This window comes from Anolis carolinensis, chromosome 4 (assembly GCF_035594765.1).
Source record: "Anolis carolinensis isolate JA03-04 chromosome 4, rAnoCar3.1.pri, whole genome shotgun sequence".
Taxonomy (NCBI): Eukaryota; Metazoa; Chordata; class Lepidosauria; order Squamata; family Dactyloidae; genus Anolis; species Anolis carolinensis.
In genome coordinates, this window is record NC_085844.1 from 254,002,327 (window position 1) to 254,027,110 (window position 24,784).

Consider the following 24,784-nt stretch of genomic DNA (forward strand, 5'->3'; position numbering starts at 1 on the left):
TTGGACTGGATGCCCCATGAGGTCTCTCCCAACTCTATGATTCTATGATTCTGTGGCGAAGTGTGTTAAAGCACTAAAGCTGCTGAACTTGCAGACCAAAAGGTCCCAGGTTCAAATCCCGGGAGTGGAGTGAGTGCCTGCTGTTAGCTCCAGCTCCTGCCAACCTAGCAATTCAAAAACTTGCAAATGTGAGTAGATCCATAGGCGCTCCATGCAGTCATGCCAGTGGCCACATGACCTTGGAGGTGTCTACGGACAACGCCGGCTCTTCGGCTTAGAAATGGAGATGAGCACCAACCCCCAGAGTCAGACATGACTGGACTTAACGTCAGGGGAAACCTTTACTTTTACCTATGGTTTGAATCCGGGGAGCAGGGTGAGCTCCCATCTGTCAGCTCCAGCTCCCCATGCAGGGGTTGCAATTAGAGATGACGCAAGTGTGGGTGTTGAGGAAGGAAGAATTGAGGCTGCTCCTGCTTGAGGGCAGCAAGACCACCACCCACTGGAGGGGGGCAAGGCCACTCCTGGTGTTTGTGTCCAGAGGAGAGGCTTCCAGGGCAAAGGGGTCTTTCCGCTTTTCCGCCTGAGGGTCTGCCTGTGTTGGGACAGCGATGCCTTTGCATGCGAGAGTGTTGGGGACAGGACACAGTTGGGTACTTGCGGACTATTTACAACATCACAACAAGGCATCCTCAGAGGTTGTGAGGTATGTACAGTAGTTGTCATCATAAACCAGCATAACCAGACAAACTGTGAGTCCTATCAAGAATTTCTTGTTACTACCAATATTTCCATGTACAACACTTTATGGTACATACATTTACCGATCCTGCATGCTCTGGTGTTCTCCGAGGATGCCTGCCATAGATGTGGGCAAAATGTCAGGAGAGAATACTTCTGGGACATGGCCATACAGCCCGAAAGACATACAACAACCCTCTGGTGTTGTGTTCGGCGGGCATGCTTCCAAACAAAAAGTTTGCTAGGTCTTACTTTCGGGGGAGGCCTTATATTTAGCAATTCAGCAAAACCTCTACTAGGTCTTATTTTCTGGAGATGTCTTATTTTCGGGGAAACAGGGTAGTCTGCATTTGTCCATTTCTCATGCGTCTGGAATGATCATATTTGATTTGTTACCATTGTTCTACGGTATGATGTATACCGTGTTTCCCCGAAAATAAGACAGTGTCTTATATTAATTTTTGCTCCCAAAGAGGCACTAGGTCTTATTTTCAGGGGATGTCTTATTTTTCCATGAAGAAGAATTCACATTTATTGTTGAACAAAAAATGAACATTATATACTGTACAGTAGTTGTCGTCACAAATCAGCATAACCAGACAAACCATGAATCCTATCAAGAATTTCTTGTTATTACTATTATTTCCATGTACAACAATCAATGGTACATATACAGTAGAGTCTCACTTATCCAACACTCGCTTATCCAACGTTCTGGATTATCCAACGCATTTTTGTAGTCAATGTTTTCAATACCTCGTGATATTTTGGTGCTAAATTTGTAAATACAGTAATTACTACATAGCATTACTGTGTAGTGAACTACTTTTTCTGTCAAATTTGTTGTTAAACATGATGTTTTGGTGCTTAATTTGTAAAATCATAACCTAATTTGATGTTTAATAGGCTTTTCCTTAATCTCTCCTTATTATCCAACATATTCGCTTATCCAACATTCTGCCGGCCCGTTTATGTTGGATAAGTGAGACTCTACTGTATTTACCAATCCTGCATGCTCTGGTGTTCTGTTCGGCGGGCATGCTTCCAAACAAAAACTTTGCTAGGTCTTACTTTCAGGGGAGGCCTTATATTTAGCAATTCAGCAAAACCTCTACTAGGTCTTATTTTCCGGGGATGTCTTATTTTTGGGGAAACAGGGTATTAGCTATTAATAGGACAACTTTATCTCTACGTGTATTCATAGATTTCTGTGTACTTTTAGTAGTCCTGCCCAAATACACCAAGACCCATAGCTGTTTTGTGCTGCTTGGAGCGCCTTTGCCGGAGGATCCCTGAGCAGCAGAGGAGCGTTTCCTGCGGTGCCTGATGGGCCGGTGCCAGGCTCCCTTCCTGGCTCTGGCCTGCCCGACTTCCTCCTTGGCACCCCACTCATCTCACCTCCCATCTGCAGAAGGAGCCTCCCAGGGAGTGTTTCCGACCAGCCCAGGCTCCGGCCTCCTCCCTGCAGCCGAGGGCAGGGCCAGCCGGATCAGGGCAGGGCACGCCACCAGCACCAGCACCAGCACCAGCGTCCACATGGGACTGTCTCTGTGGGCCGGGCTTTGGAAGGAGGGGCCGGGCCCTCCGCCCCTTTGGGGGCCCATAAATGAGGCTCCTCGCACCCCTGGGAGAAGCTTCGCCCATCGCAGCAGCGGTCACTCACTCTCTGTGGAGTCTGGGAGGACGTTGGCATCATGACCGGTGAGTGCCCTGCCCGCCTTGGCTTCACCTGCTTTGGTGATTTTAGTTATTTTGATGACGATGCCTTTGGTGGACAAAGCCCACCAAGCAGGGCATTGCAAGACCCTGGGACAAAATACAGTAGAGTCTCACTTATCCAACATAAACGGACTGGCAGAATGTTGGATAAGTGAAAATGGAGGGCTTAAGGAAAAGCCTATTAAACCAAATTACATTATGATTTTACAAATTAAGCACCAAAGCATCATGTTTTACAACAAATTGACAGAAAAAGCAGTTCAATACATGGCAAAGTTATGTAGTAATTACTGTATTTACAAATGTAGCACCAAAACATTGCAATGCATTGAAAACATTTGACTATAAAAGCATTGGCTATTAACAAATTGACTACAGGGTTGTTGTATGTTTTCCAGGCTGTATGGCCATGTTCCATGTTCCTCAGAGGATGCCTGCCATAGATGTGGGTGAAACATCAGGAGAGAATACTTCTGGAACATGGCCATACAGCCCGGAAAACATACAACAACCCTGTGATCCCGGCCATGAAAGCCTTCGACAACAAATTGACTACAAATCAAGATAGAATTGCATAAAAGGAACTTGCAATAACAACATTGTTGGAAGTTAAATCCGTAAAAAGTTCAGTCCTTGCTGCCAAGAGAAACAGCTGTGGATCTGAGCGGGAGGCAGAATGTGTTGGATAATCAAGAATGTTGGATAAGCGAGACTCTACTGTAGTGGAAGAAGGGATGGTGGGAACTAGGCAAAAGCCAGGTGGCTCCATGACCTTCCTGGATGCATTGATTTCCTTACTTAGCAAGGGAACTCAAGGTGGCTAACAACAGAATTTGAAAACAAGACAAATACATATACAGTAGAGTCTCACTTATCCAAGTCTCGCTTATCCAAGCTTCTGGATTATCCAAGCCATTATTGTAGTCAATGTTTGCAATATATCGTGATATTTTGGTGCTAAATTCGTAAATACAGTAATTACAACATAACATTACTGGGTATTGAACTACTTTTTCTGTCAAATTTGTTGTATAACATGAAGTTTTGGTGCATAATTTGTAAAACCATAACCTATTTTGATGTTTAATAGGCTTCTCCTTAATCTCTCCTTATTATCCAACATATTCGCTTATCCAACATTCTGCCGGCCCATTTATGTTGGATAAGTGAGACTCTACTGTACATATAGATACGAATAAACAAATTAAAAAAAACAAAACAATTGAACACATATTTGTAACAGTTAAAATAGAATAAAAATATATTTAAAATACATTTAAATACCAGACAGCCTGCAGACCAGGTGGAGGGAAGGAGCCCCCATTCCAGAGGTAACAAATTGGGGAATGTGAGTCAATGAGACACAACAACGCAATGGCCAAACCGGACCCCGTGGTACTTTCCTCAAGCCGCTTAGAGTCCCAGAGCTGTCCAGTGCTTTGAAAGGCAGTCCCAGCTCCTTAAACAGGGGCCAAGGAAGGACTGGAAAGTGGACTGGAAAGATCCTTGTGCTGGGCTTCTGGCTCTGGACGATGCTTCCCGGCTCCATTTGGCTGCACGTCTGGCTTTCTGGCAGTCTTCAGGAGTTGCCCTTTGCAGACAGCTTAAGGGCAAAATCCCAAATCGTGCAATAAGGTCATAGCTTCCCTTGCAAAGAGGCAGCTTCAAAGCATTGCAGTGATTGTCCCCTGTGGCTGTGGTCAGGCGAGAGGGTGGGAGATGCCCGGCAGGGTCCGGGGTCAGCCGAGGAGAAAGCGGCCACCAGGCTCCCAGTAAAAGCCCACAAACAAGCCACCAATGGTAGAGTTGGGGGCACATCAGCCCAATGGACTTGGATGCCGCCCAACTGGCCCTGTAGAATTGCCCTCCTTGACACAGTGACCCCCACTATGCTCCCAGGCCAAACTAAGGCCAGTTCCAGCCCAATGGGTCAGCAGCCCTTCTTAAAGGGGGAGGGGTCCAGTGTGGGGTCAGTTGTCATTAGACAGACCGGTCTGACCGCTCAGCAAGGGCGGAGTGGGTTGCTTCCTTGGTTTCAAGATAACAATATAATAATAAAATAATAATAATAATAAAACTTTATTTATACCCCGCCACCGTCTCCCCGTGCGGACTCGGGACGGCTTACATGGGGCAAAGGCCCGAACAACATTGACGAAATAAACAATAATATAAATACAATTCACAGTATAAAAGATAAAAACAGTAAAGGTAAGGGTTTCCCCTGCCATTAGGTCCAGTTGTGACCGACTCTTTGGGTTGGTGCTCATCTCCATTTCTAAGCCGAAGAGCCGGCATTGTCCGTAGACACCTCCAAGGTCATGTGGCCACTGGCATGACTGCATGGAGCGCCGTTACTTTCCCGTCAGAGCAGTACCTATTGATCTACTCACACTCTGGGGGTTGGTGCTCATCTCCATTTCTAAGCCGAAGAGCCGGCGTTGTCCGTAGACACCTCCAAGGTCATGTGGCCGGCATGACTGTATGGAGCGCCGTTACCTTCCCGCCGGAGCAGTACCTATTGATCTACTCACACTCTGGGGGTTGGTGCTCATCTCAGTTTCTAAGCCAAAGAGCCGGCGTTGTCTGTAGACACCTCCAAGGTCATGTGGCCATTGGCATGATGCATGGAGCGCCATTACCTTCCCACCAGAGCAGTACCTATTGATCTACTCACATTTGCATGTTTTCAAACTGCTAGGTTTGCAGGAGCTGGGGCTAACAGCGGGTGCTCATTCCACTCCCGGGATTTGAACCGCTTGGCCTTTTGGTCAGCAAGTTCAGCAGCTCAGCGCTTTAACACACCGTGCCACCAGGGGCCCTTATAAAAACAGTAATACAATGTAAAACAAGAATAAAACAGTTGATATTGATAATATCAGTCAACCATCTATCATCCCTTAGCAGGGGTAAAGGGATTCATATCCAGGGAGTGGGGTGAGCTCCCGTCTGTCAGCTCCAGCTTCCCATGCAGGGACATGAGAGAAAGCCTCCCACAGGATGGTAAAGCCTCTGGTCAACATCCCTTGGGCAAAGTCCATGCAGACAACCAATTCTCCCACACCAGTAGCAACTTGCAGTTTCTCAAGTTGCTCCTGACATGAAAAAAATAAAAGCAGAAGCTGGTTGGTTCCTTGGGCCACTGGTTCTCCATCTCCTTCCATGAACATTTTGGGCCGATCCCCCAAAGGAGGGGGCACAAGGAGGAGCCAGGACCCCCAAATCTGCAGTGGGGAAGGGTTGGGGGCAGAGGCACAAGGCAGGCAAGAGCAGCAGGTGGGAGATCCACTCAGTGTCCTTCTCCTTCTTCTCCCCATGTTGTCCTCTCAGTGGTCCTTCACCTTGCCCTTCTCCTCTTAGAGGCTGCTGAGGTGGCCTCCGTCCTTCCCTTTCTCTCTCTCTCCCTGCCCTTGGAGGAAGTGAGACAGAAAACCACAGAGTCCCACCACCAGGTTCAGGTTCCTCTTTGGTGGCCACCTCTTTCCTAGAAAGAAGGGGAGGAGGAGGAGGAGGACGGGAAGGGCCACTCCCCATCACAGTATGGGCCAGCTTAGGTTCTCCAGATGTTTTGGACTTCAACTCCCACCATTCCTAACAGCCTCAGGCCCCTTCCTTTCCCCCCTCCGCCGCTTAAGCAGTGGAGGGGGGAAAGGAAGGGGCCTGAGACTGTTAGGAATGGTGGGAGTTGAAGTCCAAAACATCTGGAGAACCTAAGTTTGCCCATAGCTACTCTAATGGCAGCTGTGAGTATATGTGTATGGTGGTGGCAGCTCACACTAGGAGGACACAGCTGGCCACTTGCTTTGGAGACCCCTTTGCCCTCTTTTGTGTAATGTGGGAAATGGGACCCCCAGGAGACCCCTTGAGGCAGGAACAGCCCTCCTTCTCCACACCTTGTGAATGTCCCAATGGAGAAGGAGGAAGTGGACACTCTGCACATACTCTTCCAGAACCAGCTTCCCAATCCCAGGAAGCATCCCTGGAGGCCATAAATCACCCATGGATCATGGACTCCTCATATGGAGGAGGAGGTGGAAGTGGACACTCCACACATACTCACTCACTCACTCTTCCAGAACCAGCTTCCCAATCCTGGAGAGCATGAATCACCCATGGATCATGGGCTCCTCATATGGAGGAGGAGGAGGAAGTGGACACTCCACACATACTCACTCACTCACTCTTCCAGAACCAGCTTCCCAATCCTGGAGGCCATAAATCACCCATGGATCATGGACTCCTCATATGGAGGAGGAGGTGGAAGTGGACACTCCACACATACTCACTCACTCACTCTTCCAGAACCAGCTTCCCAATCCTGGAGAGCATGAATCACTCATGGATCATGGGCTCCTCATATGGAGGAGGAGGAGGAAGTGGACACTCCACACATACTCACTCACTCACTCTTCCAGAACCAGCTTCCCAATCCTGGACAGCATGGATCACTCATGGATCATGGGCTCCTCATATGGAGGAGGAGGAGGAAGTGGGACACTCTGCACATACTCACTCACACACTCTTCCAGAACCAGCTTCCCAATCCTGGAGAGCATGAATCACCCATGGATCATGGGCTCCTCATATGGAGGAGGAGGAGGAAGTGGACACTCCACACATACTCACTCACTCACTCTTCCAGAACCAGCTTCCCAATCCTGGAGAGCATGAATCACCCATGGATCATGGGCTCCTCATATGGAGGAGGAGGAGGAAGTGGACACTCCACACATACTCACTCACTCGCTCTTCCAGAACCAGCTTCCCAATCCTGGAGAGCATGAATCACCCATGGATCATGGGCTCCTCATATGGAGGAGGAGGAGGAAGTGGACACTCCACACATACTCACTCACTCGCTCTTCCAGAACCAGCTTCCCAATCCTGGAGAGCATGAATCACCCATGGATCATGGGCTCCTCATACTCCACGCTGGGCACTTGCTGCTCAATTTGGATTATGCCTTTGCCTGGGAGTCTGGTAGAACCTCCTTCTTTGAGGGCCTTCAAACAAGAGACATGACTGGCCCATGGCCAGGAGGGCTTTGATTGTGCTCTTCCTGCATGGTAGAAGAGAGGTGGATTGGATGGCTCCATGGTTGCTCTTATTACTGTTATTATTATTATTATTATTATTATTATTATTATTATTATTATTATTATATTATGACACAGCAAACAAGATAGACATGCTGGATTTCGTATCACAAAATCACCCAATGTGCCAATCACCACCGGGACCACCTGCACTGGTTTCTGCCAGAGTCTTTGAAGTTTAATCTTGAGGTCCTGATAGCGGCTGAGTTTTTCCTGTTGTTTTTCGTCAATGCAACTGTCACCTGGAATGGCAACATCCATGATCCAAAAATTTTTCTTTTCCACAACTGTGATGTCTGGTGTGTTGTGTTCCAGCACTTCTTCTTCTTATTATTATTATTATTATTATTATTATTATTATTATTATTATTATTGCAAAATCTGGATGGTCATCTGTTCATAGAATCATAGAATCATAGAGTTGGAAGAGACCTCATGAGCCATCCAGTCCCACCCCATTCTGCCAAGAAGCAGGAAAATCATACTCAAAGCACCCCTGACAGATGGCCATCCAGCCTGTGCTTCAAAGCCTCCAAAGAAGGAGCCTCCACCACACCCCGCAGCAGAGAGTTCCACTGCTGAACAGCTCTCACAGAGAGGAAGTTCTTCCTCATGTTCCTAATGCTGGAGGTGCTTTGATTGTGAATAAAGTGGGTTGGACTGGGTGTCCCTCTTCCAACTCTGATTCCCTCTTTCTCTCTCTCAGCCAAGATTGACTGGAAGCTGAAGGACAATGGCATTGCCCACCGCACTGACCGGTACAGCGGGAGTGAGTTGGCCGTGCGCCGGGGGCAGCCCTTTGGCGTCTCCCTGACCTACGGGGGAAACCCCCCAGCAGTGAGTAGCCTGACCTTCACAGTGGAAACCGGTAAGACTCCTCTCGCTTCCCAACACAAACCATGTCCTCTCTCTCTTTCTCCCCACCTGGGACCTTCTTCTCTGGCCTTCTTCTCTGCAGAGCTTCCAGGGTGGAGATGGGTGACTGTCATGGCCAGGTGGGACCCCTTTGGGGCTCAGGGAAGGCATCAGAAGCAAAGGCCAAGCCCAGAAGGCCCACACATTGAAAGGACCTTCCAGCCAGACATGAGAAGGACAGGAGCCTGTTGATTCATCCCACCCAGAGACTGCAAGATGTAATGTGTTGCTGTCACCAGCTCTTGAGAGCCTCCAGTGGTGCAATGGGTTAAACCCCTTGTGCCGGCAGAACTGGTGACTTAAAGGTTGGGTTGCTGACCTCAAGGTTGCCAGGTTAGAATCCAACCTGGGGAGAGCACGGATGAGCTCCCTCTGTCAGCTCCAGCTCCATGCAGGGACATGAGAGAAGCCTCCCACAAGGAAGGTCCAGGGCCAGGGGGGGGGGGGTTAGGGGTTCAACCCCCCCCCCCCAAATTTTCATTTTTTTAAAAAAAAACTGGTTTACTCATGAATTTTAACTGATTAACCAAATCCCCGTGAGTGTCCACTGAAGTTTATCTCTCTTGAGTGTCCACTGAAGTTTATCGATGGAGCCTGATTTCGAAATTATTTTGTGTTAATACATTCTTATGTGTTAGAACTACTCCTTATGATTTGCTACAAAAAAGTTTCAAACCTCCCCCCCCCCCCCCAAAAAAAAATAATAATTAAATTTTGGCGATGGCTCTGCTGGTGTCCCCTGGGCAATGTCTTTGCAGACGGCCAATTCTCTCACACCAGAAGCGACTTACAGTTTCTCAAGTCACTCATGACACGAACAAAAATCACCTTTTTTCAATGGGAGATATAAAGTGTAACTATATATTTATATACAGTATGTGTGTGTGTGTGTGTATATATATATATATATAACACATTTCAAAAGGGTTCCTTCTTGTGACTTAAGTCCCCTTCTACACTACCATATAATCCAGATTATCAAATCAGATAATCCACAGTATCTGCTTAAAACCAGATTATAAACGTCTACACTGCCATATAATCCAGTTCAAAGCAGATAATCTGGATTCTATATGGCAGTGTCGAAGGGGCCTTGATTTCTGTGGAAACACATTAGCATTCTTTGTTGGTTTGCCCTAAATATTATAAGATATGGATGAAATACAGAAGTTACATTTTTTTCCCAGTGATCTCAATGGCAAGGGCAGGGGTCCTCAAACTTTTGAAGCAGAGGGCCGGTCCACAATCCTTCAGACTGTTGTGGGGCCGAATTATCATTTGAAAAAAAATACAAATTCCTATGCATTATTTATTTATTTATTTGTTTATTTACAGCATTTATATTCCGCCCTTCTCACCCCGAAGGGGACTCAGGGCGGATCACATTACACATAAAGGCAAATATTCAATGCCTTTTAACATAGAACAAAGACAAACAAACATAGGCTCCAAGGGGCCTTGAACTCATGACCTCCTGGTCAGAGTGATTCATTGCAGTTAATTGCAGCTAGCTTGCCTCCCGCCTGCGCCTGCACATGTCTTATTTGTAGTGAAACAACAACAACAACAACAACAACAACAACGAAAGAACAATACAATATTTAAAAATGAAAACAATTTTAACCGACATAAACCTATCAGGATTTCAATGGAAAGTGTGGGCCTGCTACTGGCCAATGAGATAGTCAAGTTAATTAGAATTGTTGTTGTTGTGTGCCTTCAAGTCATTTCAGACTTTGGCTGATCCTAAGTCTAAAATCAATTATTTATTTACTGCATTTATTTACTACATTTATATCCCACCCTTCTCACTCCGAAGCAGGTATATGTACATACAATATATTATATTATTAGCATAGCACAATATTAGCATTATATAATTCTATATTGAACTATATCACTATACTATTATATGTTATGTAATATATAACATATAATTAATATTATTCTATGGTATTATTATTAGTCTTATATTGTAAAACATAGTATTATTATCAATATTATATGTATATACAATATATTATATTATTAAAACTAATACAAAAATATTATATTATAAAACTGAGGGCGGGGGCCAGATAAATGACCTTGGAGGGCCGCATCTGGCCCCCGGGCCTTAGTTTGGGGACCCCTGGGCAAGGGTGTGATACAATTCCATACCTTTTGAACAACACTGATGCATTCTTTTGTGAAACTGTTGCAAATGTGATCCTTGGTTATGCTTTAGTTTTTTTTCTGTGACTTCTCGGTGCATATGCCTGTGTTGTGAGTTTGTTGTTGTATGCCAATAAAGCAGGCATGGGTCAACTTGGGCCCTCCAGGTGTTTTGGACTCCAACTCCCAGAATTCCTAACAGCCTCAGGCCCCTTCCTTTCCGCCTTCAGCCACTCCACCAAGGTCTGATGCAAACTGCTAATATGGAGTCTTGTGCCTGAACATGCTCAGTACATGACTACAACTCGTCCCACACTAAAATGGAGTCCTGTGCCTGAACATGCTCAGTACATGACTACAACTCCTTCCACACTAAAATGGAGTCCTGTGCCTGAACATGCTCAGTACATGACTACAACTCCTTCCACACTAAAATGGAGTCCTGCATCTGAACATGCTCAGTACATGACTACAACTTCTCCCACATTAAAATGGAGTCCTGTGCCTGAACATGCTCAGTACATGACTACAACTCGTCCCACACTAAAATGGAGTCCTGTGCCTGAACATGCTCAGTACATGACTACAACTCGTCCCACACTAAAATGGAGTCCTGTGCCTGAACATGCTCAGTACATGACTACAACTCGTCCCACACTAAAATGGAGTCCTGTGCCTGAACATGCTCAGTACATGACTACAACTCCTTCCACACTAAAATGGAGTCCTGCGTCTGAACATGCTCAGTACATGATTACAACTTCTCCCACATTAAAATGGAGTCCTGTGCCTGAACATGCTCAGTACATGACTACAACTCGTCCCACACTAAAGAGGTAAAGGAATGGGCCAACTTGGGCCCTCCAGGTGTTTTGGACTCCAACTCCCACCATTCCTAACAGCCTCGGGCCCTTTCCTTTTCCCCCTCAGCCGCTTAAGCGGCTGAGGGGGAAAAGGAAGGGGCCTGAGGCTGTTAGGAATGGTGGGAGTTGGAGTCCAAAACACCTGGAGGGCCCAAGTTGGCCCATGCCTGCAACAAAGGCTGTCTTCACACGGCCCTCTCCCCCTTCCATCCCTCTCTCTTCCCACAGGTTCAACGGCTGTTCTCCAGACCAAGACGCGGGTGGCCTTTGGGGTCACTGGGTCTCCACCCAACAACAACTGGGGCGCGGTCCAGACCGCCCCTGCCCCCGGCACCATGAGCTTCTCCATCTTCAGCCCAGTGAATGCAGGCATCGGGCGGTACCGGTTGGGCATCCGGACCGGGGGCAGCAGCGCCCCTTCCTCACTCCTGGGCACCTTTGTGCTCCTCTTCAACCCATGGCTCCAAGGTACGGACTGCTAGAAGTGAGACACAACATGAGAGGCTTCCCATGTTAGGACGTGTTAGGAGGAACGTGTCCTATGATGCTTCCACTCCAGTTGGAGGTAGGGCTTCAACAGGATCTCCAGCAATGTCATGTGATGGGCATTGTGCCCATCTGTTGCTGGACTGACCCTTTAGCATCCTAGGACGCTAAAAAACGTAAGTGTGATGAGGTCCAAAGTTACATACCGTATATAAGCCAACCCGAATATAAGCTGAGGCACCTAATTTTACCACAAAAAAACCTGGGAAAACATTGACTCCAGTATAAGCCGAGGGTGGTAAATTTCAGAAATAAAATACCAATAAAATTACATTAATTGAGGCATCAGTAGGTTAAATGTTTTTGAATCTTTACATAAAGCTCAAATTTAAGATAAGACTGTCCAACTCTGATCAAATCATTATTCTGATCTTCTTCAATGTAAATGTGCTTATGTATCCTTTTAATAATAGAGTAATATTATTACTCTATTATTAAATTATTATTTATGTTATTATAATAGAGTAAAATAATTCATGTAATAATAATAATAATAATAATAATAATAATAATAATAATAATAATAATAATAAATAAAAAATGAAACAAAATCCAGCATGACTATCTTGTTTGCTGTGTCATACAACATCGTTGTGTCAATAATAATAAAAAATACAGGAAAATAATACATGTAATAATAAATAGAACAAAATAATAAATGCAATAATAATAATAAGATCAGAGTAAATAATAAATATATTAATAATAATAATAATAATAATAATAAAAATAGAGTAAAATAAATGTAATAGTAGCAACAATAATAGAGAAAAATAATAAATGTAATAATACCAATAATAATAGAGAAAAATAATAAATTTACTATATATTCTCAGGTATAAACTGACCTAAATATAAGCCAACCAGGACCTTCACCTGAGTATAAGCCGAGGGGGGCTTTTTCAGTCTTAAAAAAGGGCTGAAAAACTAGGCTTATACTTGTGTATATACAGTAAATCTTTATTCAGGAGAACTACAGGAGAAAAAGGCTATGGACCCCATTGCATGGATGAGCAACAACAACAACTTTTTCTATCCCGCCTCCATCTCCCCGCGGGGACTCGGGGCGGCTTACACAGGGTCAAGTATAAAGCAAAGTAAAATACATTTAAAACAGCAAAACAATGAATAAAACACTATTAAAAGCAGATAATACAATATAATAGTTGTACTTATTGAAGTCCATAAACACACATGCATCCACCTCTACTGAGGTGTAAAGCAAACTCAATAACAAAATGGAGTCCTGAGTCTGAACATGCTCAGTACAATCAAATGTCTATAACCCCGTCCCACACCAAAGAGGTACAATCAAACTGGCAAATCAACATACACATAGAATATAAAGGTAAAGGTTTGCCCTGATGTTAAATCCAATCATGTCTGACTTTGGGGATTGGTGCTCATCTCCATTTCTAAGCCGAAGAGCCGGCATTGTCCATAGACACCTCCAAGGTCATGTGGCCATTGGCATGACTGCATGGAGCACCGTTACCTTCCCGCCGGAGCGGTACCTATTGATCTACTCACATTTGCATGTTTTTGAACTGCTAGGTTGGCAGAAGCTGGAGCTAACAGTGGGCGTTCACTCCGCTCCGTAGATTCGAACCTGCGACCTTTCGGTCTGCAAGTTCAGCAGCTCAGCGCTTTAACACACTGTGCCACCGGGGGCTCCAAGTAAACTCAGTAACAGAATGGAGTCCTGAGTCTGAACATGCTCAGTACAATCAAATGTCTATAACCCCTCCCACACCAAAGAGGTACAACCAAACTGGCAAATCAATGTACACATAGAATATAGGTTAGCAAATATATATATCAATAAATTAATGATGAAAGGCTTGAGAGGTTGCTATTTCCAACAATCCTCTCCTCCGGAGAGAGAGCTGATACTCCAGAGGACAGGATCAGAATTCAAAGCGACCATAACAGATTAGAGAGCTGATTGGCCAAAACTAGCAAAATGTATTTCAGCAAGGGCAAATGTAGGATACGACACACATGAGAGAGAAAGAGGCCATCGGATCCTTTCCTCTAGAAAGCTAAGCTTCAGGAAAGTTCCTGAAAGGAGTCTTAAACTTGAGGAGACGTGGGACCCTGAGAGATATCAGTCCAAACATCAAAAACGAGGGCAGGACAGATACCTTCAGAGGGCATCAGGGACAGGTTCTTCTCTACCAACTTTTCTAAACTCTATCTATCTACTGATCTATCCATTTCCCATCACAAGGGCTATGTTCCTGTGGAAAGCATGGTTGATATTCCAATAATCCCCTTCTCCAACAATTCTTGCACAAGTCCATAAACTTCATCTTCTTCTTCCATTTTCCATGGTAGTCTCTAGGCAATGGCTTCATAAAAATATCAGCAATTATTTCTTCTGTTGGACAATATTCCAGTCTGACAAGTCCTTGTTCACATGCATCCTTTATGAGGTGGTACTCTGTGTCAACCTAAATTGAGGGCTGATCTCTCTTTGACTGAGAGATTGTATATCCTTGGTTCTCTTCATTCATCTGTGCTGGTTCTTCTTTTCTGAAATCCAGTAGTAACAAATGTGGCCATTTCAGCTCATCACATGCTTCAGAAGCTGAGATGTCTTCAGCTTCTGTAGAAGAGGATGAAACTATCTTCTGCTTTTGAGCTATCCAATCAATTAGTCCATTTCCACAGAAGAACAATTATCCGCTTGTAAATTTCCAGTCGTTGACATCATTGTCCCAGTCAGCATCCGCATATCCCTTCAATGAAGGATTGCTCCTGGCTTGTATCCCAACTTTCAGATGTGCTGTTCCTCTTAAATATCTCGCCACTCTCTTCACTGCATTCCAATCTTATTTAATTGGCAAGCTGGCTTGTTTACCCAAAATTTCAACAGCCACTGAGAGGTCTGGTCTGGTCACTTTGCTCATGTACAGAAGTCTCCAATGGCCTCTCTGTGCTGGTTATTATTTGGCAATGGCTCGTTCTCTATAGTGAAAATGGTTTCCATTAGAGTCCCAACTGGATGCGCTTCAGTCAGTCCAAGATGCTTTAGTAAATTTGCTGTTGTCTGTTTTTTTTGGTTGAGAGTAAAACTCCCACTTTCTTCTCTCTCAACTTGTACACCTAGAGATGTTTTCTTCCATAGCAGAGTTCATAACCCATTGAGTGTCTCACCTGAGCAAGGAATCTGCTTTGGGAATAGTTGGCAGCGCCTCTGGCACGCAACCAGGGAAGGAAGCCATGCAGATTACTCCGATTCTGAAACAACTGTATTGGCTACCAATAGAACATCGGATCTCTTACACGATACTGATCCTGACATTTAGAGCTTGAAATGGCCAAGGACCATTATATCTTAGGGACCGACTCATTCCTTTTTTCCATCAGTGGTCACCTCGATCCTCCCAGGAAAATCTCCTATACGTACCGGGCCCTAGGGAGGTACACCTGGAAGCCACAAGGCATAGATCCTTTTCGGCCGATGCTCCAATTCTGTGGAACTCATTGCCCCCATATGTTAGAGCAATGTCAGAGTTGCAACCTTTTGTAAAAGCGCTCAAGACTTGGCTGTTTGGTTGTGCATTTAAGTAAATCAGATCTAATTTGCCAAATAGTCACTGCTGAATGTTTTTATACTGTTAAATGTTTTTATACTGCGGAATGATATTGGGCCGGGCTGTGGCGCAGGCTGTTGAGCAACCAGCTGCAACAAATCACTCTGACCAAGAGGTCATGAGTTCGAGGCCAGCTTGGAGCCCCATGTTTGTCTTGTCTTTGTTCTATGTTAAAGGCATTGAATGTTTGCCTTATATGTGTAACTAGCTGTGCCCGGCCACGCGTTGCTGTGGCAAAGTGGTGGTGGCATTGGTTAAAAATTGTTGTGTAATTTTTATTTGACGTTATTTGTATTTTTTTAATTAATTTTATTGTAAGTTATCTTTTTATTTATTATATTTTATTATTTTCTTGTATTATTTTTAGTTATTTTCTGTTATTATAGTATTTTATTGTATTTTTTAGTGTTTTTTATTATTTTTAGTGTTTTTTATTATTTTTTATTGGGTTGCTAGGAGACCAAGTTGGAGGAGCTTAGCCTTCTAACTGGCAGCAATTGGATAAAAGCAATTATTCCTCTCCCTCTAATTAGAACTTTATTTTTCTATTCTTTTTGTTGTATCAACCTAGAGGCGTGGATGATGGGTTGTGTTGTCAAATTTCGAGGTTGGGGGGCCTGTAGTTTTGTTGTTTTGTCGGTCGCTATGATGCCATCACTCTTTTATATATATATATATATAGATGTGATCCGCCCTGAGTCCCCTTCGGGGTGAGAAGGGCAGAATATAAATACTGTAAATAAATAAATATTTTAAATTGTAAGTCGCTCGGAGCACTCTGGTGGAGAGCAACTAATTAAGAAATAAAGTGAAGTGAAGTGAAGATGATAGCCCAATGAAAACCTTTTAAAGCATTGAAATGGCTGTTTTATTCTGTTTACAGAGAGACAGGTTGCATTAGGCACTTTCAGAGAAAGAGGTTAGACCAGGCATGGGCAAACTAAGGCCTGAGGGATGGATACGGCCCCTTGGGTGCTTACCTCAGGCCCTGCTCATTTTTCCTGTGCTCTTGGCCTGCTTTGCCAAAAAGATGGGGAGGAATGCATGCAGCAGCTGAGAGCCTTCTGGAGCACGCTCAGCCACTGCATGTCTCGCCCTCCTACTGGCATCAGGACGGTGCGAGTGGCCCTGTCCTTATCCTGGGAGATGGTTCAAGGAAGGCACGCGGTGACTGAGAGCTCTCCGTAGCAATCTTAGTTGGCCCCTGTCTCACCCTCCTCCCAGCATAAAGTCAAGGGGACAGCCCGAGGACTGGGGGAGGAGGATCGGGAAGAAGATCGGGGCAGTCGCCATATGTCTGTCCTTCCTCCTGGCAAAAGGATGGGCATGAGCAGCATGTGCCCAGCTGTCCTCTCTTTCAGCCTGGCCCTTTTGGTCAAGCCCTGTAAAGTGGCAACCACCAATTGGCAAGGAGGTGCCTCCTATTTCACCAATGCGCGACCACCAAAGACTCAGGGAGGAGATCTTTTACTTTTTTTTCTTTCTTCTTCTTCACTTTAGATGGTAGCGTAACTTAGTTTAGAATATATGCGACAGAGGCTTGGATGTTGAAAGAACAATAACAAGTTTATTCAGGCATAGAGCTTAGTGGTTACAATGTTGTTTCTCACTTAGAGGTACACTTTCTTCCACAGCTGCAATAATAATATACGGTGAATTCACTCTCAAAAGACTTTCTCCTTCCCTTGAGCAGTTTAAACCTTTTCCTATTCTTTCAGCTGATGCTATTAACTGAACACTTCGGATCTAACTGGAATTGCTTCCTTTTACCACTCAGATTCTACCAATGAACTCAAACAAGTCACTTGACTAGCTTAATATGACACAACTAGAGATCTGAGCTTCCCTGGTTTCCCTAACCTGGAACCAGTTTCTTCCCTGTGACTCAGATCACAGACTGACTTTCTTTTTTAAACTCTGTACTTTCTTCAACTAAACGGCAGTTGGCTCCACCTACTTTTCCATGGCAACCAGCCTCTGAGTGCTGAGATGCAATAACTGTAATACCCTTTTAAAACATAAACACACAATTAAACATAACATCTGTAAACCAAAACTCATACTTCATTACAAGCCCAAAGCAAAACAGTTTGCCCATACTTGGGTTAGACACATGCCAGGCTACATATATAGTGTTTCTTCATTTATTATGGGGGTTATGTTCCAGGACCACCCACGAAAAGTGAAAATCCACAAAGTAGGGACACTATATTTGTGTTGTTTACAATCTCACTGATGCTGTCTGATTGTGTTGTTTACAATCTCACAAAGCTGCTTCTGCCCCCTTTTCTCTCCCTTCAGCTTCTCCTTCCTTCCTTAGGCTTCTCTTTAAGAAGGAAGTAGAAAGAAAGAGGAAGGAAGGAAAAATCGTAAATTTTTATGGTTTATTATATTCTTTTAGTGTTTATTGAAAAACCGCAAAACCGCGAATCCGTGAAAAGGGAACCGCGAAGTAGTGAGGGAACACTGTAAGTACATTGGTTACACAACGAAACAAAAATGAAAATATTCACATATTCTCCAACATTTGTTCATCATTCATTCATTCTCCATACAATATTGCCATCCCTTCCTCCTTCTCCTGGAGAAGAGACCCGAACGTAGGCCAGATTGCGTTCCCTGCAAATCTGCCATTCTGCTGAACACACCTTGGAGAAAGGGGCAGGTCACCAGACCCTTCCTCTCTGCCACACTTTTGGATAGTAAAAAGTTCTCTTATACAGCATATTTCTTGCTGTTGTTGTTCCAAATTATTGTAATGACTGGCAGGTTGTTTTTCTCAACTGAAACGTGCTGACCCCATTAGTTCCCGGACAGATGTTGGCTTTCCTTCCTTAACTGATGTAGATTTTCCTTTTTAATGTAAGGAACCATTGTGTTGACTTAAAGAGTCACTGTCTTTGACTGTGTAAACATGTTGTTTTCAACCCAAGAGTTAATAATTATGTCTTGTCATCAATCTTAGCAGTTCAGCAACTGTAGTAGTTTCTTCTTCATCAGCCTTTTGCAGTTTTCCAGGTCTCAATCCTAGAATGGTAGCTTCAGGCTATAGGTTTCACTCATACACCTTTCATACAATTTTGTTCAATCCAAACATCACAGCCTTTGCCTGACCTTTGTCTCTCTCTCCCCACCCCCATTTACAGGCGATGAGGTCTTCATGCCAAACAATGCAGAGCGTGAGGAGTATGTCCTTTCAGAGTCCGGGGTGGTCTTCGTGGGCAGCTCCAACAGCATCAGTCCACGTGGATGGGACTTTGGTCAGGTAGGACTGGGATGTTTTCCCCATGACGGTGGCTCCTGCTGATGCCAAACAGGGAGACCTCTGACCTCCCTGACACCTTCCTCCACCACAGTTTCAGCCAGACATTCTGGACATCTGCCTGTCCATCCTGGACCGGAGCCTTAACCACCGCAAAGACGCAGCCACCGACCTCCGTCGCCGCAATGACCCCAAATATGTTGGGCGTGTGCTCAGCGCCATGGTAAGACTCCTGCCTCAGTTGCCCCTTACTCACCTCCCTCCCAACAGCCTCATCCCTCCATCCATCCATCCCTCCATCCATCCCTCCATCCATCCCTCCATCCATCCCTCCATCCATCCATCCATCCCTCCATCCATCCATCCATCCATCCATCCATCCATCCATCCATCCATCCCTCCCTCCCTCCCTCCCTCCCTCCCTCCCTCCCTCCCTCCATCCATCCATCCATCTCTCCATCCATCCATCCCTCCCTCCCTCCCTCCATCCATCTGTCCATCCCGCCATCCCTACATCCATCCATCCCTCCATCCCTCCCTCCCTCCCTCCCTCCCTTCATCCATCTGTCCATCTGTCCATCCCGCCATCCCTACATCCATCCATCCATCCATCCATCCATCCATCCATCCCTCCATCCCTCCATCCCTTCTTCCATCCATCCCTCCATTCATCCCTCCATCTATCCATCCCTCCATCCCTCCATCCATCCATCTATCCATCCCTACATCCATCCCTCCCTCCCTCCATCCCTCCATCCCTCCTTCCCTCCCTCCCTCCCTCCCTTCTTCCATCCATCCTTTGCTTGATTCCCAGGTCAACAGCAACGACGACAACGGCGTGGTGTTGGGCAACTGGAGCGGCAATTACTCTGGTGGGGAGAATCCTGGGAGCTGGTCAGGAAGTGTGAGGATCCTGCAACAATGGAAGTCCTCTGGATTTCGGCCAGTCCGCTTTGGGCAGTGCTGGGTCTTTGCAGGAGTGCTGACCACAGGTACAGTTCCAAGGGGAGCTGGTGGGATTGAAAGGGGAGCAAGGTCAGTCACGGTCAGTGTGGCAGGGCCAGTGGTTCCCGTCCTCTCCAACTACTTTGACCCCTTCCTCCCTTCCTTCCAGTGCTCCGGTGCTTCGGTTTCCCTGCCCGCATGATCTCCAACTTCAACTCAGCCCATGACACAGACCAGAGCCTGACGGTGGATGTCTACTACGATCCCGCCGGGAACCCCCTCAACATGGACTCTGACAGCATCTGGTAAATTGAAGAAGCCCCTCCATGCATCCCTCTCCTCCTCCTTCCCTTCCTGGGAGTGTGTTTATATCTGTCCTTCCCACAACTCCTCAGCTCTTTCTCTTGTAGCATTTCAGCCTCCACCGCTTCCCCTTCTCTCCCTACAATTCTCTCCAGCTCAGACTGCAGTACCTCCCTGTCCTTCCCTCTTGAGCTCATTCATAGCACCCCCTTCCTGGCCTATCCTGGGGAAAATGCCTCAAACCCACCTGGGGAAAGGGGAAGGGGTTCCCTTTGCATGGCCCCTTTTGTGAGCATGCACACAGCTGATTGGGGCATTCTACACCAGGTAGTCCTCTCTGCATAAGGGCAGGGACCCTTGTTTTGGGCCTTCCATGAGAGTGGCAGCTGTCAGGGTGGATGCTGGGATAGGGAGTTAAATCGATCATCCGTTGCCCTGACCTATTTGATGATTCAGTTCTCTCCGTCTGCTCATCCGAAGGACCACTTGATGCAGCAGCAAAAGTGGCACCAACAAAATGACAGCTCAGTCGTTGTTTTACTGCTGATCCCAGCAGGTCTAATTACCATACTTTATTTTACAAATATTTACAATTACTGAAAGCCATAACTCTCCGGACACATGGCACATCTTCTCTGCTCGCCTTGGCTATTGTAGAATCATAGAATCATAGAATCATAGAATAGTAGAGTTGGAAGAGACCTCAAGGGCCATCTAGTCCAACCCCCCGCTAAGAAGCAGGAAATCGCATTCAAAGCACCCCCGACAGATGGCCATCCAGCCTCTGCTTAAAAGCCTCCAAAGAAGGAGCCTCCACCACGGCCCGGGGGAGAGAGTTCCACTGCCGAACAGCCCTCACAGTGAGGAAGTTCTTCCTGATGTTCAGGTGGAATCTCCTTTCCTGTAGTTTGAAGCCATTGTTCCGTGTCCTAGTCTGCAGGGCAGCAGAAAATAAGCTTGCTCCCTCCTCCCTATGACTTCCCCTCACATATTTGTACATGGCTATCATGTCTCCTCTCAGCCTTCTCTTCTGCAGGCTAAACATGCCCAGCTCTTTAAGCCTCTCCTCATAGGGCTTGTTCTCCAGACCCTTAATCATTTTAGTTGCCCTCCTCTGGACGCTTTCCAGCTTGTCAGCATCTCCCTTCATCTGCGGTGCCCAAAACTGGACACAGTATTCCAGGTGTGGTCTGACCAAGGCAGAATAGAGGGGGAGCATGACTTCCCTGGATCTAGACGTTATTCCCCTATTGATGCAGGCCAAAATCCCATTGGCTTTTTTAGCTGCCGCATCACATTGTAGGCTCATGTTTAACTTGTTGTCCACGAGGACTCCAAGATCTTTTTCGCACACACTGCTGTCAAGCCAGGCGTCCCCCATTCTGTATCTTTGATTTCCATTTTTTCTGCCGAAGTGAAGTCTCTTGCATTTGTCCCTGTTGAACTTCATTTTGTTAGTTTCGGCCCATCTCTCTAGTCTGTCAAGATCGTTTTGAATTCTGCTCCTGTCTTCTGGAGTGTTAGCTATCCCTCCGAGTTTGGTGTCATCTGCAAACTTGATGATCGTGCCTTCTAACCCTTCGTCTAAGTCGTTAATAAAGATGTTGAACAGAACCGGGCCCAGGACGGAGCCCTGCTTGTGGCACTCCACTTGTCACTTCTTTCCATGATGAAGACGACGCATTGGTGAGCACCCTTTGGGTTCGTTCGCTTAGCCAATTACAGATCCACCTAACCGTAGTTTTGTCTAGCCCACATTTTACTAGTTTGTTTGCCAGAAGGTCGTGGGGGACTTTGTCGAAGGCCTTACTGAAATCTAGATATGCTACATCCACGGCATTCCCTGTATCGACCCAACTCGTAACTCTATCGAAAAACGAGATCAGATTAGTCTGGCATGACTTGTTTTTGGTAAATCCGTGTTGACTATTAGCAATGACCGCATTTGTTTCTAAGTGTTTGCAGACCACTTCCTTAATGATCTTTTCCAGAATCTTGCCTGGTATTGATGTGAGGCTGACCGGACGGTAATTGTTTGGGTCGTTCTTTTTTCCCTTCTTGAAGATAGGGACCACATTCGCCCTCCTCCAATCTGCTGGGACTTCTCCTGTTCTCCAAGAACTCTCGAAGATGATTGCCAGTGGTTCTGAAATAACTTCCGCTAGTTCCTTCAATACTCTTGTCTGTACAAGCCGGCACCTCCTGCATTCCTCAGTTCATAAAGAAAGTTCCGACCAGACAGTTCAAACGGAAGCCCTGACCTATTGGTCCTGTGGGCAATCAATCAAGCTGGCTTATGCTTAATCCTTGCACTACTTGAATGCTTTGCTGGAAGCACACAGTTGCAAAGACCCAACAGCATAACATTTCAACAGAACACACTACTCCCACCATTAACAGCACAGTCCTTCTTGTGGAGGGCAGGCCTGGGGTGATGCTTGCTAGACTTCGTGCCAGTCACCTTTTCTTTTGCTCTCAGGAACTTCCACGTGTGGAATGAGGCCTGGTTCGCCCGCTCCGACCTGGGCTCCACGTACAATGGCTGGCAAATTTTGGATGCCACTCCGCAAGAACGAAGCTCTGGTACGAATTCAGGGGAGGTGGGAGTTGTTGGGTTTGGTCTCACAGAATGCTAGAGTTAGGCAGGAAGGAGATCATCCAGTCCAGCTTGAACTCTAGGGCCCAACACCTTCTGAGCAATGCTGCACCCTTGATAAACATGTTTGTGCCTCTGCTGCTGGAAAAGTCCTATCAGAAAGGAGAGCCAAGGCCACAAAAGCCTTTTGATCCCACATCCAAAAAGTTTAGGGATGGACTACTCATATTCTCCAAATGTTGTTGGGCTTCAGTCCCCAGTGCACAGGGATGCTGGAGCTTTAGTCCTACCTGCTCGGTCCCTCAACAAGGTCCCCCAGAGCAAGGTCAAGTGAGAAGCAATGGGCAGCAGGTGACAGTGTTGTCAAAGGCCTTCATGACTGGAAGAACTGGGGTGTTATTGTTGGGAATCATCCTGGACTACTCAAGTCTAGATGTAGTTAGATAGATGATAGAGTTAGATTGAGGGAATCCTTTCCCCGTTTCCAAAACATGCCTAGACAGGCTTTACTGTGTTTCACTCTGTCCTGTGTACGTCACATCCCTTACTTTGAAGTTAGTAGAATCTCCAGGGACACTAACTTCTCATTGGTCAGAATGGCTTTTATGGCCCCAATAAACTGGACCATGAGGTTGGAACCATTTGGTTCAGTCTTCTCCCTTTGTTCTTCTAGCTAACAAGAAGCATCTCGCCTTCTCTCCTGGCAAGATGTAACTATTTAGATGTTTGTTATTTTTCCTTTCTTATTTTGCCTTAGAAACCAATCTAGAGTAGACTAGACAGCTCCCAAGCCTTTCTATCTACAATGAAGTTCTTTTTACCTGAATAAATACTTTTTGAACTTTTACTGAGACTCTGCAGTCCATTGCAATCCTAAATGGTCAAAGGCTTCTCTTTGCTCACCCCGTGTAAGTAACTGTTGCATTTGAAAGCTTTGCTTTTGCTACTCTGCTGCATTTTGGTGGAATATCCTCCAGAGAGGGTTAAATGGAGTCTAACCACTCAGAGATTACCACAACAGTTATGAGTTTTTCGGGCTGAATGACCTGTTCCAGCAGCATTCTTTCCAGATGTTTCTCCTGCATCTGTGGCTAATGGCATCTTCAGAGGTTCTGTTGGAGGTGAGGCAAGTAGAGTGTATATATACCTGTGGAATAATGTCCAGGGAGGGAGAGAGACTCCATGTCTGTTTGAAGAAAGTGTGAATGTTGCAATTAGCAAGCTTGAATAGCATTGAGTAGCCATGAAGCTACTCAGTCAGTGAGGATATCTGCAGAGGTAGCCTGGCCTCTGTTGCATGGAAGCATCCTCGGGTTGGGAAGTGTTAACCACTATGCAGATACCCTCATTGATCAACTTTGCAAACTTCGTGGCTACTCAATGCTATTTAAGCTTGCTAATTGCAACATTCACACCTGCTTCAAACAGATGAGGGATCTTTCTCCCACCCTGTACATTCCACAGATCTATATCCACTCCACTTGCTTCCCTGCCAACAGGCCTCTGAAGATGTCAGGCACAGATGCAGGCGAAACCAGGAGAAATGCTGCTAGAACATGGCCATGAAAAACTCATAACCATCCTTGAAATGTTGGGGTTTTCCAAAGGTCTTTTCTGCAGGAGGCACTGTAGCGTTTAATGTACCCACAAATGGTCCAGGGTTGAAGATGGATAGCAAGGAAGCTTATTTTGGGCAAAGAGATTGCAAAGATATCACAAGAGATTGCTCCAAGCTGGGGGAAACATGGCAGACCTTAGGAGCAGAGTAAGTGCATTGGGTTTGTTGGAGCACGGCTAACGCTGCAGCGTTTTATGTGATGCAATGGAGATGTGTCTGGGCTGGCCAACCTTGTGGCCCCTTCGGCAGTTCTAGCTGCTATTCCTTTCTGGGGCCCAAATGGGTCTCTAAAAACCAAGCCAGAAGCAGAGTGCAGGGTGCAGACAGGCTTTAACAGTAAAGATCGGCAGCTAGGAAGATAAGGGACCATGAAGCCACAATGGAGAAAGTGGACAGAGGCACCCTCCTCCTCCTCCTCCTGCTGCTG

General features: G+C 45.8%; 1 protein-coding gene across 1 annotated transcript in view; it reads left to right on the top strand.

The window, feature by feature from the left end:
- Window positions 1-1,228: 1,228 nt before the first annotated feature.
- The window catches only part of LOC100567428 (protein-glutamine gamma-glutamyltransferase E), a 29,118-nt gene continuing 5,562 nt past the window's right edge, over window positions 1,229-24,784 (top strand). The window contains exons 1-8 of the mRNA XM_062979250.1: window positions 1,229-2,442; window positions 8,263-8,424; window positions 11,717-11,956; window positions 18,780-18,898; window positions 18,990-19,118; window positions 19,710-19,887; window positions 20,010-20,145; window positions 22,623-22,726. Of these exons, the coding sequence (XP_062835320.1) occupies window positions 2,436-2,442; window positions 8,263-8,424; window positions 11,717-11,956; window positions 18,780-18,898; window positions 18,990-19,118; window positions 19,710-19,887; window positions 20,010-20,145; window positions 22,623-22,726 (1,075 nt within the window). The 5' untranslated portion in view covers window positions 1,229-2,435. The remainder of the gene's footprint in view (window positions 2,443-8,262; window positions 8,425-11,716; window positions 11,957-18,779; window positions 18,899-18,989; window positions 19,119-19,709; window positions 19,888-20,009; window positions 20,146-22,622; window positions 22,727-24,784) is intronic.